General features: G+C 36.5%; 1 protein-coding gene across 31 annotated transcripts in view; it reads left to right on the top strand.

Moving 5' to 3' along the window:
- Nucleotides 1-15,937, top strand: part of CTNNA3 (catenin alpha 3) — a 1,517,748-nt gene that overhangs the window by 82,027 nt on the left and 1,419,784 nt on the right. For 21 of the 31 annotated variants that reach the window (XM_070563769.1, XM_070563716.1, XM_070563768.1 and 18 more), the window contains one exon: nucleotides 4,726-4,918. In XM_070563769.1, coding sequence (XP_070419870.1) covers nucleotides 4,726-4,918 — 193 coding nt within the window. Of the gene's footprint in view, nucleotides 1-4,725; nucleotides 4,919-8,174; nucleotides 8,253-15,937 lie in introns of all 31 variants that reach the window. The other 10 variants (XM_070563754.1, XM_070563705.1, XM_070563751.1 and 7 more) reach the window with 1 other exon arrangement.

The following is a 15,937-nucleotide window of genomic DNA, read 5'->3' as shown; positions in this document are numbered from 1 at the left end:
AATTTAAAGAACCTAGAAAGGAGGTTGAGGGAGAGGAGTAGCCCAGATGACCTCTGGGTTTCTGCCTCAGGTTAGAGGTGTCAGTCCCAGAGGTGAGAATACAGGTGGAGGAGAGGCTGGTTGGTGGAAGAAGGCTTCCGCTTTGGGTGTGCTGTGTTCGAAGTGTCTGTTGCCTATTGAATTAACTCAAGTCTTTCCTCGGCTTTGAACATTTCTCATATTTAAGTTACAACGTACTTTCTAGCCTTATTTCTCACCCAGTTTCCTGTTTTTATCCTGCAGTCTGCCAAACTCGACATCTACTACTCTCAGACAAAAGTAATTTCCATCTCTGCCCTTTTGCACATGGTTTCCTTTACCTGGCTTGCTTTCCTCTCCATCTCTCCTGGCAGAAAACCATCTGTCCTTGAAGACTCTTCTCTGCAGCCCTGCTTAATCCTGACGAATGTTTGCAATCTCTGGAGCACTTCCTTTATACTTTTAAGTGTAAGCAGTTATCCTTCTCCCTGTTACATTGCCCCTAGTTGTGTAGCTCTCCTGTCCCCATACTGGAGCTTACTCATCTTTATTTTCTAAATGTCTAGGGTATTGTTTCGAACATAGTATGTGCTCAATAAATATTTATTGGCCTGAGATGAACTAAAAGAATATTGTAGTTGGTTTTGGGGGAGTGTTGAATGTTAATTGAGGGATATGCATGTGCTGGGTTTCCAACTCGTCAACCTACCCCAGTACTTTTGTTAACACACTAAAGTTTGTTTTTGGTAGGAAATAAGGAACAGTTGAAATTATCAGTGACTTAAAGAAAGGACCCCCTCTCCCCAAGACTAGATGATGCCTTTTACTTTAAAAGATCACTGATTTTACTTATCTATAAACAATTTTATTTTTCTATCCTTTTAATTTCTTTCAGAACTCTGAAATTTTCAGCTAATTAACATGGCCTAAATGTCTTGTATTTTATTTCACACATTAAAATCAACTCAAGGAAGCAAAAGTGGCCCCAAAGGCCCCTGAGCTGTTGGAGGAAGGTTAAAATTCAGTGTTTTAGCTCGTAAACAAGAAAAGAGATGGCTGTTAACATGGTCTTTTTATACTACAATGATAGTAGAATTAAAGAGAAATTAGAGTTAGACTGGGAAAGAACACGGTTGTAGAATATAAATGTGTTACCCAAATTGGCATAGGAAAAGACTTTCTACAAAGCGAGGGGCTGAGGTACTGAAGCGATTGTTGCACTGATGCAAAAATGAAAGTAAATCACAACCTCACATCCTGTTCTGCAATGCTCCTGTTGTGCACCAGCATTGCTCTGTATAATGACAGTCGAAGGCTTGGTTCATTAAGCATATCAGTTTAATTTTCAGTGTCTTTGGAGAATCTAGAGAAGCATACCTGAATTAGGAAAGATTAGAAAAATCCTTTTTTTGGTCCTCTAAATTTTAATGTATAAATATTACACACCATTATAAATACACCTTATTTTATGGGATTTTAAACATGAACAATAATAAAGTAGGGGATTTCTTTTTCCATATTACTTGAAGAATCTAATTTAGGACCATTTCAATGGGGAGCTCATTCCTATATCTATGATGAAGTTGTGTCTGTATCCTAGCACAGATTTACAGACTAAAGGAAAGTGAGCGAACGCAAGTTTGTTTTTTTTTTTCTCTTTTTTGGAAAGATTAGCACTGAGCTAACATCTGCCCCCTAGGTCCGCACCTGGGATCCAAACTGGCAAACCCTGGGCCACTGGAGCGGAACGTGCGGATTTAACCACGGCACCACTGGGCTGGCCCCAAACCCAAATTTTTTAAGGCTCTAGAGTTGAAGATTTTTCATGAAAGGTACCCCCCTAAGGTCTGAGAGACAGGGAACGGGGAGGATTGTGCATCAGTGACAAAAAGAAAGGTTAGCAAGGCATGGGCTTGGACCGTACATTAGAATCATCTTTGTTGTAAACTCCAAACAAAGTTTTTCTGTTCCTTATAAAAATATAACTGCTTTTTTATTTAAAAAGAAAATGAAGAAACAGGAATTGTCTTTACGGGATAATTTGAAAGCTAATTTTTATTGGTTGCCCATATCCCTTCAAGAGACAGGAGACTTTCAAATAACATATGCACTCCCAACCCTTGGTGACAATCATCTGCTATAGAGAATCGCAGTCACCGGTGGGAGTCGTTTAGATTCTGTAGGTGAATTGGAGTGAAAAAAAAGGGTTTAGCTTTCTTCCCCGCCGCCCCCCCACAGGATTACTGAGCCATATTTACTTTCTGAAATAAAATGAATCATTGAAAGTGTCACTTAACTTAGTTTAATCAACATTAGATAACTATGTTGGGGTATTTTAAAAGAAGACATAGGTACAAATGATTTATGAAAGTGAATAACTTGCAAGCTGCAATTGCATTTTTTTGATGAAAGCATAATGTTCTTATACAATGTTCTTTTCATATTTCTTACTTCTCTGGCATTTATTATAAGGAACAAAGCATTTCTGGAATGCTCATTTTAATTTCAAAGTTCAGGCTATTCTATGGGAAACATTTGGCGCGTGGAGGATCTGAACAACAGTAGAGGACTCTTCAGTGGGAAGCGTCATGAATTGTGGCACTTAAGATACATTCTGAAGGAACGTTTTAGACAGTGACGCTTATTCTTCGTTTTAAACCAAGGTTTGAAACTAGGTGCTATAATTTTTCTTAATGGGGACAAATACCTTTTAACTCTTGATATAAATTAAACTGACAATAGTGAGATGTTTGCCTTTTGGAGTATGTGAAAACCCATGTAATAAATCAAGCCTATTATTGACTACATAATACATGTTAAAGACATGCGGTCCTAATTTGGCTGGTTGTAAAGCATATAGAACGTGCTTTGTCAACTGACTTCATCACATTTAGCACAAGGGACGCCGAGAGCAAGATAAGGGTGAACCCAGAGAGAACACCTCTGACAAGGATCCCTTAACAGATTTTCTGTATCCATGTGGGGAATGGACTAGAAAATATACATTAAATGCAACCACTGTTTATGTCTCATAATGCATTTTATAAAACATTTTACATATTTAACCTTCACACAATCTTAGAGGATAATATGATTGTTCTCATTTTCCAAGACAGAAAACAAAGGCTTGCTGCAAGGCACTCCACTCTGGGCTGTGAACATGAGAATAAAGCAAATTAGAATAACGCAGAGGGTCTGTTGGATGGGGGAAGGGACTAGAAGGGCAGACAGAAATTATTTTCATCCACATTATTTCCCCCGCAGCTTGTAAGTTCTTTCTCAGTTCCTGGCTAAAAAACTGAGTCTGGACAACCAAATAAACAAATATTTAATGCTCCATAAACGATAAATAAGCAAAATCTCTAGGGGCTGCAGAGCAGGAAGGGTTATAAATAGTCTGTTGTCAAAGATGCGGTGCAGGATGGTCATAAGCCTCGGCTATTTGATGACATGCAGGAGTCTAGCTTTCAGTTCCACGTCTTCTACTTTAAATATTGCATACAAGTTTTTTATTTTCTTCCTCTACAGTGGGGATCTTCCAGCTTGGCTTATGAAATGTTAACGAAATTTTGTTATTGGCATCCAAGATTGAACTAAGACATAGATATTTTTCATAATGTAATTTAGGATGAGGTTTTGTTTCCAAATACAGATGCTTAATCTCTATCTCCAAATAATGCTCTTATCATGAGTTTATTCTTATTTTAAACAAATTTACAAAGGTAGTACATGCTCATTATTATTACATTCAGATAATTCAAAACACAGACACTGAACAGCCCCTCTTCAACTACCCCATTAATTAAGCCATTTTTATAATCAGTATTTATTGAACACCAACTTTGCACGTTTTTCTGGGTGCTGGAGAAAAAAACCACATTTCCTGCTTTCATGGAATTTACATTCTAGTGTTGGAAGCATGAGATAAACATATAAACAAATAAAGAATGTCAGGCTCTATAAGTGTTTTGAGGAAATATAAAGTGGAGTGAAGGGACAGAGTGGGAGAGGGTGAGGGTGGGGACGGGGCTGGTCAGGAGGGGCCTCTTGATAGGGACTTTGAGTGGGACCTGTTTGTTAGAGAGGCCGGCTGAGTTAGGGGAGAGTGTGGGAGTCAGGTAAGTGAGCTCACAAAGGGCCAGAATGGAGCGCCTAGGAAGGATTCGGATTTTGTCGCCCTGAGGTGGCCACTGTTTTATATGCTTCAGAGTGGTTCTGCTCCTTCCCCCACCAATATTAATAATCTTTATTCTCAGTCTAAATAGACTAATACTTATAGATTTAATTATAATTATTTTTGCCTCTTTTTTAATAGGTTGCCGGCTACAAAGTGATATAAATAATTATTTGAGATATATGTGTTTAAAATGTGTATTGCATTGTTCCGATAGTAAAACTTGACGAGGTTTAATCTCTATGGCCTTCCTTCCCTCCCTCTCTCCTTTCTCTCTTCCTTTCCTCCTTCCCTCCATCCCTCCTTCCCTCCTTCCTTCCCTCCCTCCTTCCTTCCCATCTTCAGTTGGGAACTCTGTGGTGGCTAATAGTGGTGCTCTTGGGGCCTTGACTTGACTTTTGGACGTGTGCCAATAGTACTGGGAATGAATCATGTTACTATGAAATACCTCCTTTTGTGCCGGCCTATGATATCCCAGGACTGTGTCTCCTCACAATTTGTCTGATGAGTGACTTGTATTTCTTCAATTTCAGGTTACTACACTTGTAAATTGTCCCCAGAATCCTTCCAACAGGAAAAAAGGACGTTCAAAACGAGCCAGAGTTCTTCTAGCTTCTGTGGAGGAAGCAACTTGGAATTTATTAGACAAGGGAGAGAAGATCGCCCAGGAAGCCACAGTTTTAAAGGAAGAGCTTACTGCTGCACTTGAGGGAGTTCGCAAAGAAAGTGAGTACTCTAGTCCCGGTCAGGAGCAAACCACACATCCTTAGGGTGTTAGTTACTGAATTAGATTTGTGAGTGTTTTGTTTTTGTTGACTTGAGTTTATCAATCTTTTGTAGACCTCTGAGGAGCCAGCCGTGGGAGGCAGAGAGGCTCATTAGGCAGCTCCAAGGCTCAGAGTCCCACTCCTGGTTCTTCCCGTTAGCTGTTCAATCCCTCCAGGAAAGTGCTTCCTCTCGCCGCGCCATAACTTAGCCATAATAAACACAGACAAGTGTATCTTTTTTTGTCATAGAATATAATGAGAAATGACTAATGAAGCTGAAGACATCTTTTCCCATATACGAATAAATTATAAAATTCTTTGTAAATCAGTTGGAGATAGAAGTTTTAGACCTGACCACCTCAGAAGGACATTTATTATTTTTTGACTTTCTGGAGGTTTAGGTTTCCTAAACTTAAAAAAAAAAATGCTTTGCACAAACTATGCAGAACTCATGTTGCTGCTATGTTAATATTGCATAATAAAAGTGTATATTTCATCTTTAGACAGCTTTCCTTATAATAATACAATGGTTTTCTAATAAATGTAAGTCTCGTTTGCAGGCTATTTTTAGAAGAACTACTCAATATTCTTTTGTCAATGGAATGATTTTGTATATCAGCTTGTTGCAAGAAAGGATAAGAAAAGGATAAGAAAACTTAAATTTTCCTGTTCAGCTTTGTAAAAGAGACTTGCGGTGTTCAAATATTTCTCTCTCTCCATCCCCAACATAACTAAGAAAATCAGGAAATCTTTGCTAATTAAATAATTAAAATGAATATACTAGCCACGATAAACTTTAGGTCAAATACAGGAGAGTTACTTTTTAAATTTTTTATGTATTTTATAGGGGTTCTTCAGACAATATATGGAAATCATAATGCCCAAGATAATTTGGAATGAATTTGTCATTCCTCCCTGCTCCCTAGTGTCTCAGGCCCACTCTTTGTCTGTCTTCTTTGCCCTGGTACCATCACCCACTTACTCACCAAGTCAGCTTAGACTCTTGGTTCTCATTCTACCCTCTCTTCCAATTAATCTCTAAGTTCAACACGTCCTATCTCCTTTTGTCTCTCAGATCCTTCCCTCTTCTTCGTGACTAATCTTGTCTCTTGAGTTCAGGATTACTACATTAGACTTGTCCCATACCAAAGCCAAATTATCTTTGAAAAATGAAAATATACTCATCTTACTTCCCTGCTTAAAATCTGCTTTAGTAGCTTTTGAAGGATTAGAGGGATTATCTTTCTGGATTAAGCTCAAATTTTTAAACCTAGCTCCCATAGCATTTTATGATTTGTCTTCTACCATTCTCTCTTTTTTTTTCCTGATTCTGTCACCCCCTCCAACTTTCCTTCAAAAGAGAACTCGCAGTATCTTGAACGGTCCATGTTGCTGTGTGCCTCTGTGCCTCCATTACCAGCTATTTTCTTCACCTCGATTGCTTTTCCCATTCAGCTAGTTTTAACTCGGGCAGCAAAGCTCAGCCCAGGTCATCTTTTCCAGGAAGCATTTACTGACTCCTCAGTGCTCATTTAGATGCCCCTCTTCTGGGTCCCCACAGACTCTCAGTATCTCTCTTTCATAGGACTTACCACCCCATCCACCAAATACTGATTTACTTACTCAGTAAATCTAGACTCGTAATTCCTTGAAGGTGGCAAGTACCAGGCCTTATTTGCTTAGCAATGCCTGACACCTGATAAATGTTTGTTACATAAGTAAAAAAATTGAAGCATCATTTTATATTATATCATTTTATAATGCGTTTATGACAAATGATCTCTCATAATTATGGTTTCTTTTTGAGTCTTTAGTAAGAATATGAACCCTATTCTGGTATTGTTTCTCTCAGAAAATGTGATCTACTTGACAATGTGGTTTCCATAAACCATCTGGTAATAAATATGTAAGACATTGGTCATTCTTAGAAGGGAATGATAATTGCAGTAATTGTCATGAAATGGTATTTGCTTTTTTTTTTTTTTAAACTAAGTCCACATTTTTAGCTCAATAAGAGTAAATGATTTTAAAGAGAAGTTCTCAAAGAGAAGTCTGTTCGGATTCTAGGATTATGCAGTATGTTCTTCATTGTAGTCTATTATAATGTGTGAAATACGTATATGTGGCATATGCTATACACAACAAATACATTTGGTTAGAGATCGCCAAGTGCTTTATATTCTGATTCTTTTTGACAAACTGCCAAATTGAATTACTGCCACTTGAGTGTGGGAGAAAAGCAGTGAAATGGCAAATGGTTCTGGCATTTGGGGAATGGCCAATGCTTATCCTATGGATAGCAGAGATAATGACAGTGACAGTGCTGTTCCCAAAAACTTGGAAGGAATTTTACCTCAGTGGTGGAGCTGAAGTATCAGGAGAATGTATTCTGTTGCAAGCAACTCTGTATGATACTAGAAACAAATTTTAAATAATTTTCTGCTTTGGTTCTTCTTTTGTTTTTAAGGGCTTTGTCCAGTGGCATAATGTGAAGGATTAATGAAGAATAAATAATAAGTTTTAAGTATTTGGAAAAGTGAAAAAATATTGAAAGTAGAGGATATTTTCATTTATATGTTTATTGTCATTTTCAAGAAGAATTTTGAGACTACTTTAGAAAATTTCTTCTTCTAATAAAGACGTGGTGTAATTTATGTGGCTTTAAAACAGGATTCTGTTTTACTGCCTTTAGTTAGAAACTTGAAGTGATAAATAATGTGAGCATTTGGTTACCTAAAGAACTTGCGTGTGGAAATGGGACACGGTAGCACGAGGGGTGGAGGGTGAAAGGAAGGGTGTTATGTGGGTAGAACCGTAGAGATGCAGCCGAGGTGGTCCACAGAGGCATTATCTATGGTCACTCTTGATCTTTTAGCTTACCCCTATATTTACGTCTACACAATGGAAAAGTATTAAATCTAGTATTTTATTTAAATAGTTTTAGAATATTCACATAGCAATTACCTAGGGATTAACTAAGAGCTGTTTATAGAGTCTGGATTACATGTGTTGCCTATAGCATATATACTACCTTTGTATAGCCTCTACTCCCCTACAATCTATAGACATTGCTTCTAAGTCACACAATTGGTTATATTTAAGGTTTTTAAAAATGTTTTATTGAGAATAACTTATATACAGAAAAGTGCGTATGTTATTATGAACAACTCAATACGTTTTCACATAGTGAACACACTGATGTAACCCCCACTCAGATCAAGAAGTAGAACGTCACTGGAACCCTAGAAGCAGCCCTCATGTCTCCTGCCAGTTACTACTCCCTCACTTCAAAGGTAACCATTTTCCTGGCTGTTACATAGGTTAGTTTTTGCCTCTTTTTGAACTTTATGTAAGTGGGATCTTACAGTATGTTATCTCTTTAGTCTGACTTCTTTTGTTTGTGAGATCTCACCATGTAATATTTCATTCATTTCATTAATGATTAGAACATAATTTGTTTATCCATTCTACTGCTGATGGACATTTTAGTTGTCCCAGTTTTTGGCCTTAATGAACATTGCTGCTTTGTACATATTTCTGCATTATTTTCAGTGAATGAATGTAGACATTCCTGTTAGATTTATACCTAGGAATGAGATTGCTGGGTCATAGGTATACACTCAGCTTTAATAGACATTACCGAACCAAAGTTTTCCAAAGTGGATTTTCCAATTGACACACTTATCAGTAATGTATAAGAATTCCAGTTGCTCTACACTCTTACCAACTTGGTGTTAGCAAGTGTCAGTATTTTTAATTCAGATGATACAGTGGTATCCCACTGTAGTTTTTTTCCTTCTTCTCCCCAAAGCACCCCAGTACAGAGTTGTATATCCTAGGTGTGAGTACCTCTGGTTGTGTTATGTGGGACGCCGCCTCAGCATGGCCTGATGAGAGGTGCCATGTCTGTGCCCAGGATCTGAACCAGAGAAACCCTGGGCCACTGAAGTGGAGTGTGCAAACCTAGCCACTCGGCCATGGGGCTGGTCCCCCCGTTGTAGTTTTAATTTGTATTTCTCCGATGATTTTTTGTATGTTCTGCATAGAAGTCCTTTGTTAGTTGCAGATATTAAAAATATCTTCTCCTTTTTAATATATTAAACATTTTTGATACTCAGAAGTAGTTTTGATAAATTCTTGTTAATTATTTTATTCCTTTATGGATAGAGATTTTTCTGTTCTGTTAAAAGATATTCTCTTATGTTATCATCTAGAGGCTTTATTGTTTTACCTTTATAATCTATCTAGAAATACATTTTTATGAATGGTGTGAGTTGGGGGTCCTGATTCATTTTTTTAAAAATATGAGAATTCAATCGATCCAGTATCATATGGACACATATGGAGGTTTAATTGTTCCAGTACCATTTATTGAAAAAAAACTACTGTTTCTTTCGAAAGTCAGTTGACCATATCTGTGTGTGTACTTTGGAACTCTCTTCTGTTCCATTGATTCATATGTCTGTCCTCACACCAATAACACATTGTCTTGATTACTGTACCTCATAGGAAGTACTGAAATAAAAATTATTTTGATTTGGCTATTCTGAGGTCCCTTGCATTTCCAGAGAAATTTTGGAATCAGCTACTTGATTTTTACAAAAAAGCCTCCTTGGCTTTTGTTTGGGATTAAGTTGGCTCTACAGAACAATTTGTGCTGAAGTGACATTTTAATAGCAGTGCGTCTTTGATTCAAAAACATGTAATTCATTTTTTATGATGTTGTAAATAGTACTTTAAAATATTTTAATTTTAAGGCTGTCTTCAAATTCATATGTTTTTCTGCCTTCTTCAGTTTATTTTTAAGCCCATTCAGTGAACTTTTTACTTGTCACTATACATTCTTAGTTTTTGAATTTTCATTTGTTTTTTAAAAAGTTTCCACTTATACGGAAACAGAAATAGTTTTTATTTCTTTAATTTCCTTCCAAATTCTAATTCCCTGCTGAAATTTCCATCTTGCGATTATTTTTCTTGGACAACTCAGTTACAGTTAATTTCTGTATCTGACAAGTCCAATATGTGGCTCTCCCATAGGTGTGTTTCTGTTGTCTGTTTTTCCTTTTGGTTTTTAACATATATATATATTTTTTAGATTGGCACCTGGGCTAACAACTGTTGCCAATCTTCCATTTTTTTTAAAGATTGGCACCTGGGCTAACAACTGTTGCCACTTTTTTTTTTCCCCCTGCTTTATCTCCCCAAACCCACCCTGTACACAGTTGTATATCTTAGTTGCAGGTCCTTCTAGTTGTGGGATGTGGGACGCCGCCTCAACGTGGCCCGACCAGTGGTGCCATGTCTGCGCCCAGGATCCCAACCCTGGGCCGTCGGAGCGGAGCTCGCGAACTTAACCACTCGGCCACGGAGCCGGCCCCGTTTTTGGTTTTTAAAGCGTTTTATTTTGTTTCCTGGTATCTTAGATAAGTTTTGATTGGATGCTGGGCATTGTATATGAAAAATTATAGAATTAATTTTTAAAGGTTGGTCTATTTCTGGTTAGCTCTTACTCTTGGATGTAATACCTCAGAGCTCCCAAGTGAAAGTCTGGGATGTTTAATAGGACATTTCCTTCTAGGCAGGCTCAGAACTCCAATTTTATCTTCCCCATTTCCTGAAAGAGGGAAGAATTCTTTGCCTAGCTTCTTATTCTCTCAGCTGCCATATTCTTTTGGCTTCTCTCTTGTTCAATCTCTCTACCATCTGGTTTCTCATAATATTATACAAAAAGTCAACTCCAGGTAGTTTTTGGATCTAAATGTCAAAAGCGAAAACTGAAAAAAAATAAGGGTGAATATTTTTAAGGCTTTGGGTGTAGAACAGGATTTATTAAACATGAAATGAAAAGCTATAAAGAAAAGACTGATATATTTTATCAAAATTAAGAACTTTCTCATATCAAAAAAATTCTTAGAGAAAATGAAAAGACACACTTGGGGGAGATATTGGCATACATACCACAAAGAATTAATAAGAAGAACTTGCAAAGAACTCTCACAAATCAACAAGAAAAACGAAAGAAAAATGGGCATGCAAAGAACTTTATATAAGAATAAACACTAATAAAAATATAAAGATGTTCAACCTCACTAATGATCAGGAATGTGCAAATGAGATACCATTTTCTGCAATTCAGTTGGCAAAAATTAGAAAAGCCTGACATGAAAGAAAGACTTTGAAGCCACAGGATCTTTTATACATCGCTTGTTGGAGTGTAAATTGGTACAACTTTGAAAAACAGATTCGGTATGTCACTTTTGTTAAATGCCAAATTTCTATACATGTTTCTGGACTCAAATCAATTATGTTCTGGTGTTGTTGGTATGTAGAAATGCAATTGACTTTTTTAGATTGGTAGTTGTTGAGGTATTATCTCTGAAGTGAAAGCTTTGGATGATAGTTTTAAAAAGAAGGAAATATTTGAGACATGCAAACATAAATGGCCTGTTTCTTTGGGATCCCTTATAATGGTAAGACTATGGTACTTTATTTGGCTTATGTGAGAAACAAATTTTTCGAAAGTGGTGTGATACAATATAGGCATTTGCTGTCCGTACACAAAGTTGCAAAGAACAGAATTGTTGTAACAGAGATATATATACTTCCTATTCATAAACATTTAGGAATATATGCTGTTCTCAGTTCTCTACTTCTAGAGATGCTACTTTTTTCTAATATGTAGAAAGAAATATATATATATAGTGATACACGGTCTATTGTGGTGGCTGGGATAACTCCACTTTGAAGTTTTTAACATCATGAGTTGTCTTTCATAAAAAATTCTAGGGACAAATAGTAAACAAAGATATTATTTGGTTTTGCCCTTTGGAAAAAAAGATTAACTAATGATCTGGGTTTAGCAAAAGTCTTAAAGATTTGTCTGTCAAATTCAACGTTGCAGAGGAAAATGGTTGAGATTTACTTTAAATGTGACTTGATAGTACTATGAGATCCCCACGGAGGCTAGCTTCTCAATTTGCCAGGTTTTAGCTTTTGCCTTCAGCTAGTCAAAAAGCAAAATTTAGATGGAATTATAAAATTTAGATGGAATTATAGATTTGAATTACAACTGGAAAAAAAAAAAAGACTTTCTTTTGTGTTTTCTTCAGTGCCTTGATTAAATAAAAAGAATAGGACAAAAATTAAGTAGAATGTTAATAAGCCTGGTTAAGAGTTTGTTCTAATCTTAAATAAAATATGGAAGGATTGTGGAAAGGAAGTGATAAGTTAGTATTTCCCTGACGTGTCATTATGAGGGAGAGGAGAGGATTACAAAAGAAAGCAAATTTAGATTCTTTTCTTATGTCCTTTCTCTCTTCATTTGCAAACATTTATTAAGTAGCTAATATTTACCTATTTTGGTTAAATATTTGGTATCTGTATTTGATTTTGTTTTGGACCCTGGGAATATAGAAATAAATAATATATGCCCTAGGTACTTATAGTCTACTGGGAAAAATAAACATGTAAGCAGCTGTAATAATGTCTGATAAATGCCATTATAATGGTATGTCAAAAAGGCGGTGGAAGCACATATGAAGGAGCAATAAAATAGTGTTTTTGAACTTACTCCATTCCCCTTTATTTTCCCATTAAGTAGGGAAAGATGAATCTCTTCCATATGAGTACAGATAAGTACATATATAGTTTATAGAAAGATGTGGTTTATGCCTAGCCTGTCTTTTCTGAGAGACTTGCATTTCCTTCTCTTCTATTTTTAAAAATTTACGTATTTATTGAAGCATTTTTATGAGTTAGGCTCTGTTCTCTGTTCTACTCACAGAAGCGAACTAGTCAAACAAGGCTTGCCTTTATGGATTTGAACTGATATTTTAGGGTACACAGGTGGTAAACAAATAAACGGAAACTTGCTTTTAATTCTTCAAGGATATTAGATTCTTTTTCATTGGAATATTTAAAAATAATTTTAACAGTTTTCTCATGCAAATACTAACTGCTTTATCTTAATAATTACACATTTATAGATTCCTAGTAAAATGAAATAAACATGAGTGTGGGTACCTTAAGGTATAAAGGGGCAATTAATTTGAGATTTCAAGAGTGTTCAGAAAAAGACTAAGGTTCAACTTTTTTGTATACTGGCCAGACAAGCCAAGATGCATACACAGGTGGAGCACACCACTGCTCAACTCCCCATATACTTTGGTATGAATTATCTGGAGCTGGAATGTGCAGTCTGATACCAATAGTCTTGGCAGTTATGCCTAACAGAGCCAGCAACTGGAAACGTGTACCATAGGCTTCATGTTCATGTATGTCAAGTGGGAGAAGACTTGCAGATTTGTTGGAATCCTGCCCCTGCTAAAATACTTCCCCATCTATTTTTAATTGTGGGCCTCCATCAAGGCTACTATGAGCCAGTTGGAAAGCTAGGAAGATTAATGAAGAGCTTTCTGAATATATCAGGGGCTCTCTAACTATAGCTCTCCTTCCCAAATATGGGGCTATGGTATTTTATACTAAAAGAAATGCTATGCTATCTAGTCTATGAATGCAGGAGCCTCCCAATTGCACATTTGTAAAGCCTAGGCCAGTGGCAGCTGACAACTTGCCCCAGTTTGCATGGCTCATGGGTATTTCTAGCAGGGTAGGGGATGTGGCTAGTAGCTAGAAGACTGTCTCCCTTCCTGGTGAGAGGTCAACATTTGTATTAAAAATGTACACATTCCTCATGTGCATTATACATGTATTCAAGGTATTTTAAAAATTTATCCCTCTTTCTACATTTTCATAGTTCTTCATCTCCATAATTTGCAAGACCCTAGGTTTATAGATTTTTTTCTTAGGAGGAATTAGAAATCAAGACTTACTATCACCCATATTAGTCAGAGAAAATGATTACTTCTAAAAACAATTATTCCTGGAAAACGGTATCTTGGAAGTGCAATTAATCTCCCTATCAGAATACTTGGGTACTTACTTAAATAGCAAATGCCATTATAGAATTTCTAATATTGAATCTTTAAAATGTTACCTGTTGCCTCTCTCATTATTCAATGCATTTTTTTGGGGGAGGGTACATGGAAATAAATTGTATCCTAGGGAAAACAGAGATTTAAAAAGTTTACTGGTGTCCATTTTGGGTCATCTGTATTGAAAGATCTTATCTGTTGAAACTCAGCTGTGTCGAACATTTATTTACTAAAAAAAAAGATAGTAGTTCATTTTTAGTTAACCGTCCCTAAGTAACAGGTCAGCTCCATCCACTCTGTTCAACAGCATTGCAGTTAGGACTTAGATAAAATGTTTAGTATTTACCACCAATTACTCACAGGCTAAATATGGTTTCAAAGGCAACAGCTGCTGCCTCGTTATTTCCATCTATCGCTATATTGATGTTGTGTGTATTAAACTATTATATATCAAGAGTGTTCTTAGATAAGCGTAAAGTCACAAATACAATAATCTTTTCAACCAAGTACAGTGTGCTTCAGAGTTGCACTTCATTCTTCATTTGAAAGGGAATGATAAACTCTTGTTCTGACACGTTTTAACATGCATGCATGGTGTCTTGTAGCTGGCAGAATGTTTATGGAAACACTTCCATTGAAGACTGATGAGCTAATTAGCTACATTGCTTGTAAACTACTAATTGCTGGAAAACACTCAACATGGCATTCCTTAGCGTTCACTTGAAAAATCTGCAGCAGGCTTTTCTTAGAGTGCATTTGATATTCTCAGCAAACTCTTCAGTGTCACCCATCTTGAAGTGTTATGTGGGCAGTTGGGAAGTATTTAAAGTGTGTATGCAGCCATCTCAATTTCAGTCACTTGATAGGCTGGACCTATGACATATAGACAGACTGATTTGAGAAATAGCAGTTATGTCAATTTTGAAAGTAAGAGAAATTCTGTGAGGCACATACCATTTACTTTGATGTATAATTCAAAGACAAGAGCAAAGATTCAATGCATGTTAACAGATTGATTTGTAAGTGATGAGTCCTAGAAACTAAAATGGCCTGAAATCCTACTGGTAAAGAGTTGAAATCAAAGGTGCGATTCATGTATTAGTCATGGCTTTGCTGTCCTCCACGGCCAGAGAGATGGCGCCACTCTGTAACCATTTCATAAATGTGTGCAAAGATAGCGTTGGTGTAATGCTGACAAGTGATCTAAAGTTTATGCTCACAGAAGATAGGTCTGAACATGATTGTTTTGTCACATATTCTAGTGTTAAAGAGTGCATTCAGCTGTCAGCAATTTCTCAGGGTCAGGAATAAGAATCTTTAGAGTTCTTGACTCATTTCTTTCTTCAATTTCAAAGGAAGTGGACCTTTTTACTCTTTAAAACTAATCTTTCCAATCATTACCTAGATCCTAGCTCATCTCTTCTCCTCTCTTGAGATACTTTTATTCTACAATTATCTTTTCTTTCTCTAGACTATTCATTCATATTCCTTCTCACTGGTTCTTTCTTCACACATATTAGCTTGTCCCTGCTTGATAATTGGAAAACATTCGATAAAAAATTCCATTTCCTTTTAGTCTGCTCTCTTCTTAGACTCCTAATTCTATTTTATCTTATCTATTCTGCTTTGGCCTATTTATTGTTTAAGCCAATTACTTTTGCACAATCTTATTTCTCTTTAACTCCTCTGCGACATTTGTCATTTATTTGCTCACCTTGAAACTTTATCCCCTTCTCTTTTAGGACATTATACACTAAATTGTCCTATTACTTCTCCACACCTTCTTTCTCTTTTCCTTGTTGATGTATTCTTACACTCGTCTCCTGTGATTTTTCTTAAGCTTTAGTTTTGGTCCTCTCTGTCCTCTATTTTCTTTTTTCCTTGGGGAGCTTTTTCATTCCCAGGACTTTAAGTATAACTGCTTTGTTGACAACTTTTAGTTACCATATAAAGCTCCACTACCAAATTCTGTGTGCTTTTCAATCATTTTTCTACATTAATACATGGTTAATCATGCTCAACTCACTCCCACAAATAGTGGTCAT

This window comes from Equus przewalskii, chromosome 1 (assembly GCF_037783145.1).
Source record: "Equus przewalskii isolate Varuska chromosome 1, EquPr2, whole genome shotgun sequence".
Classification (NCBI taxonomy): domain Eukaryota; kingdom Metazoa; phylum Chordata; class Mammalia; order Perissodactyla; family Equidae; genus Equus; species Equus przewalskii.
This window is presented reverse-complemented; position numbering and strand designations above follow the sequence as displayed.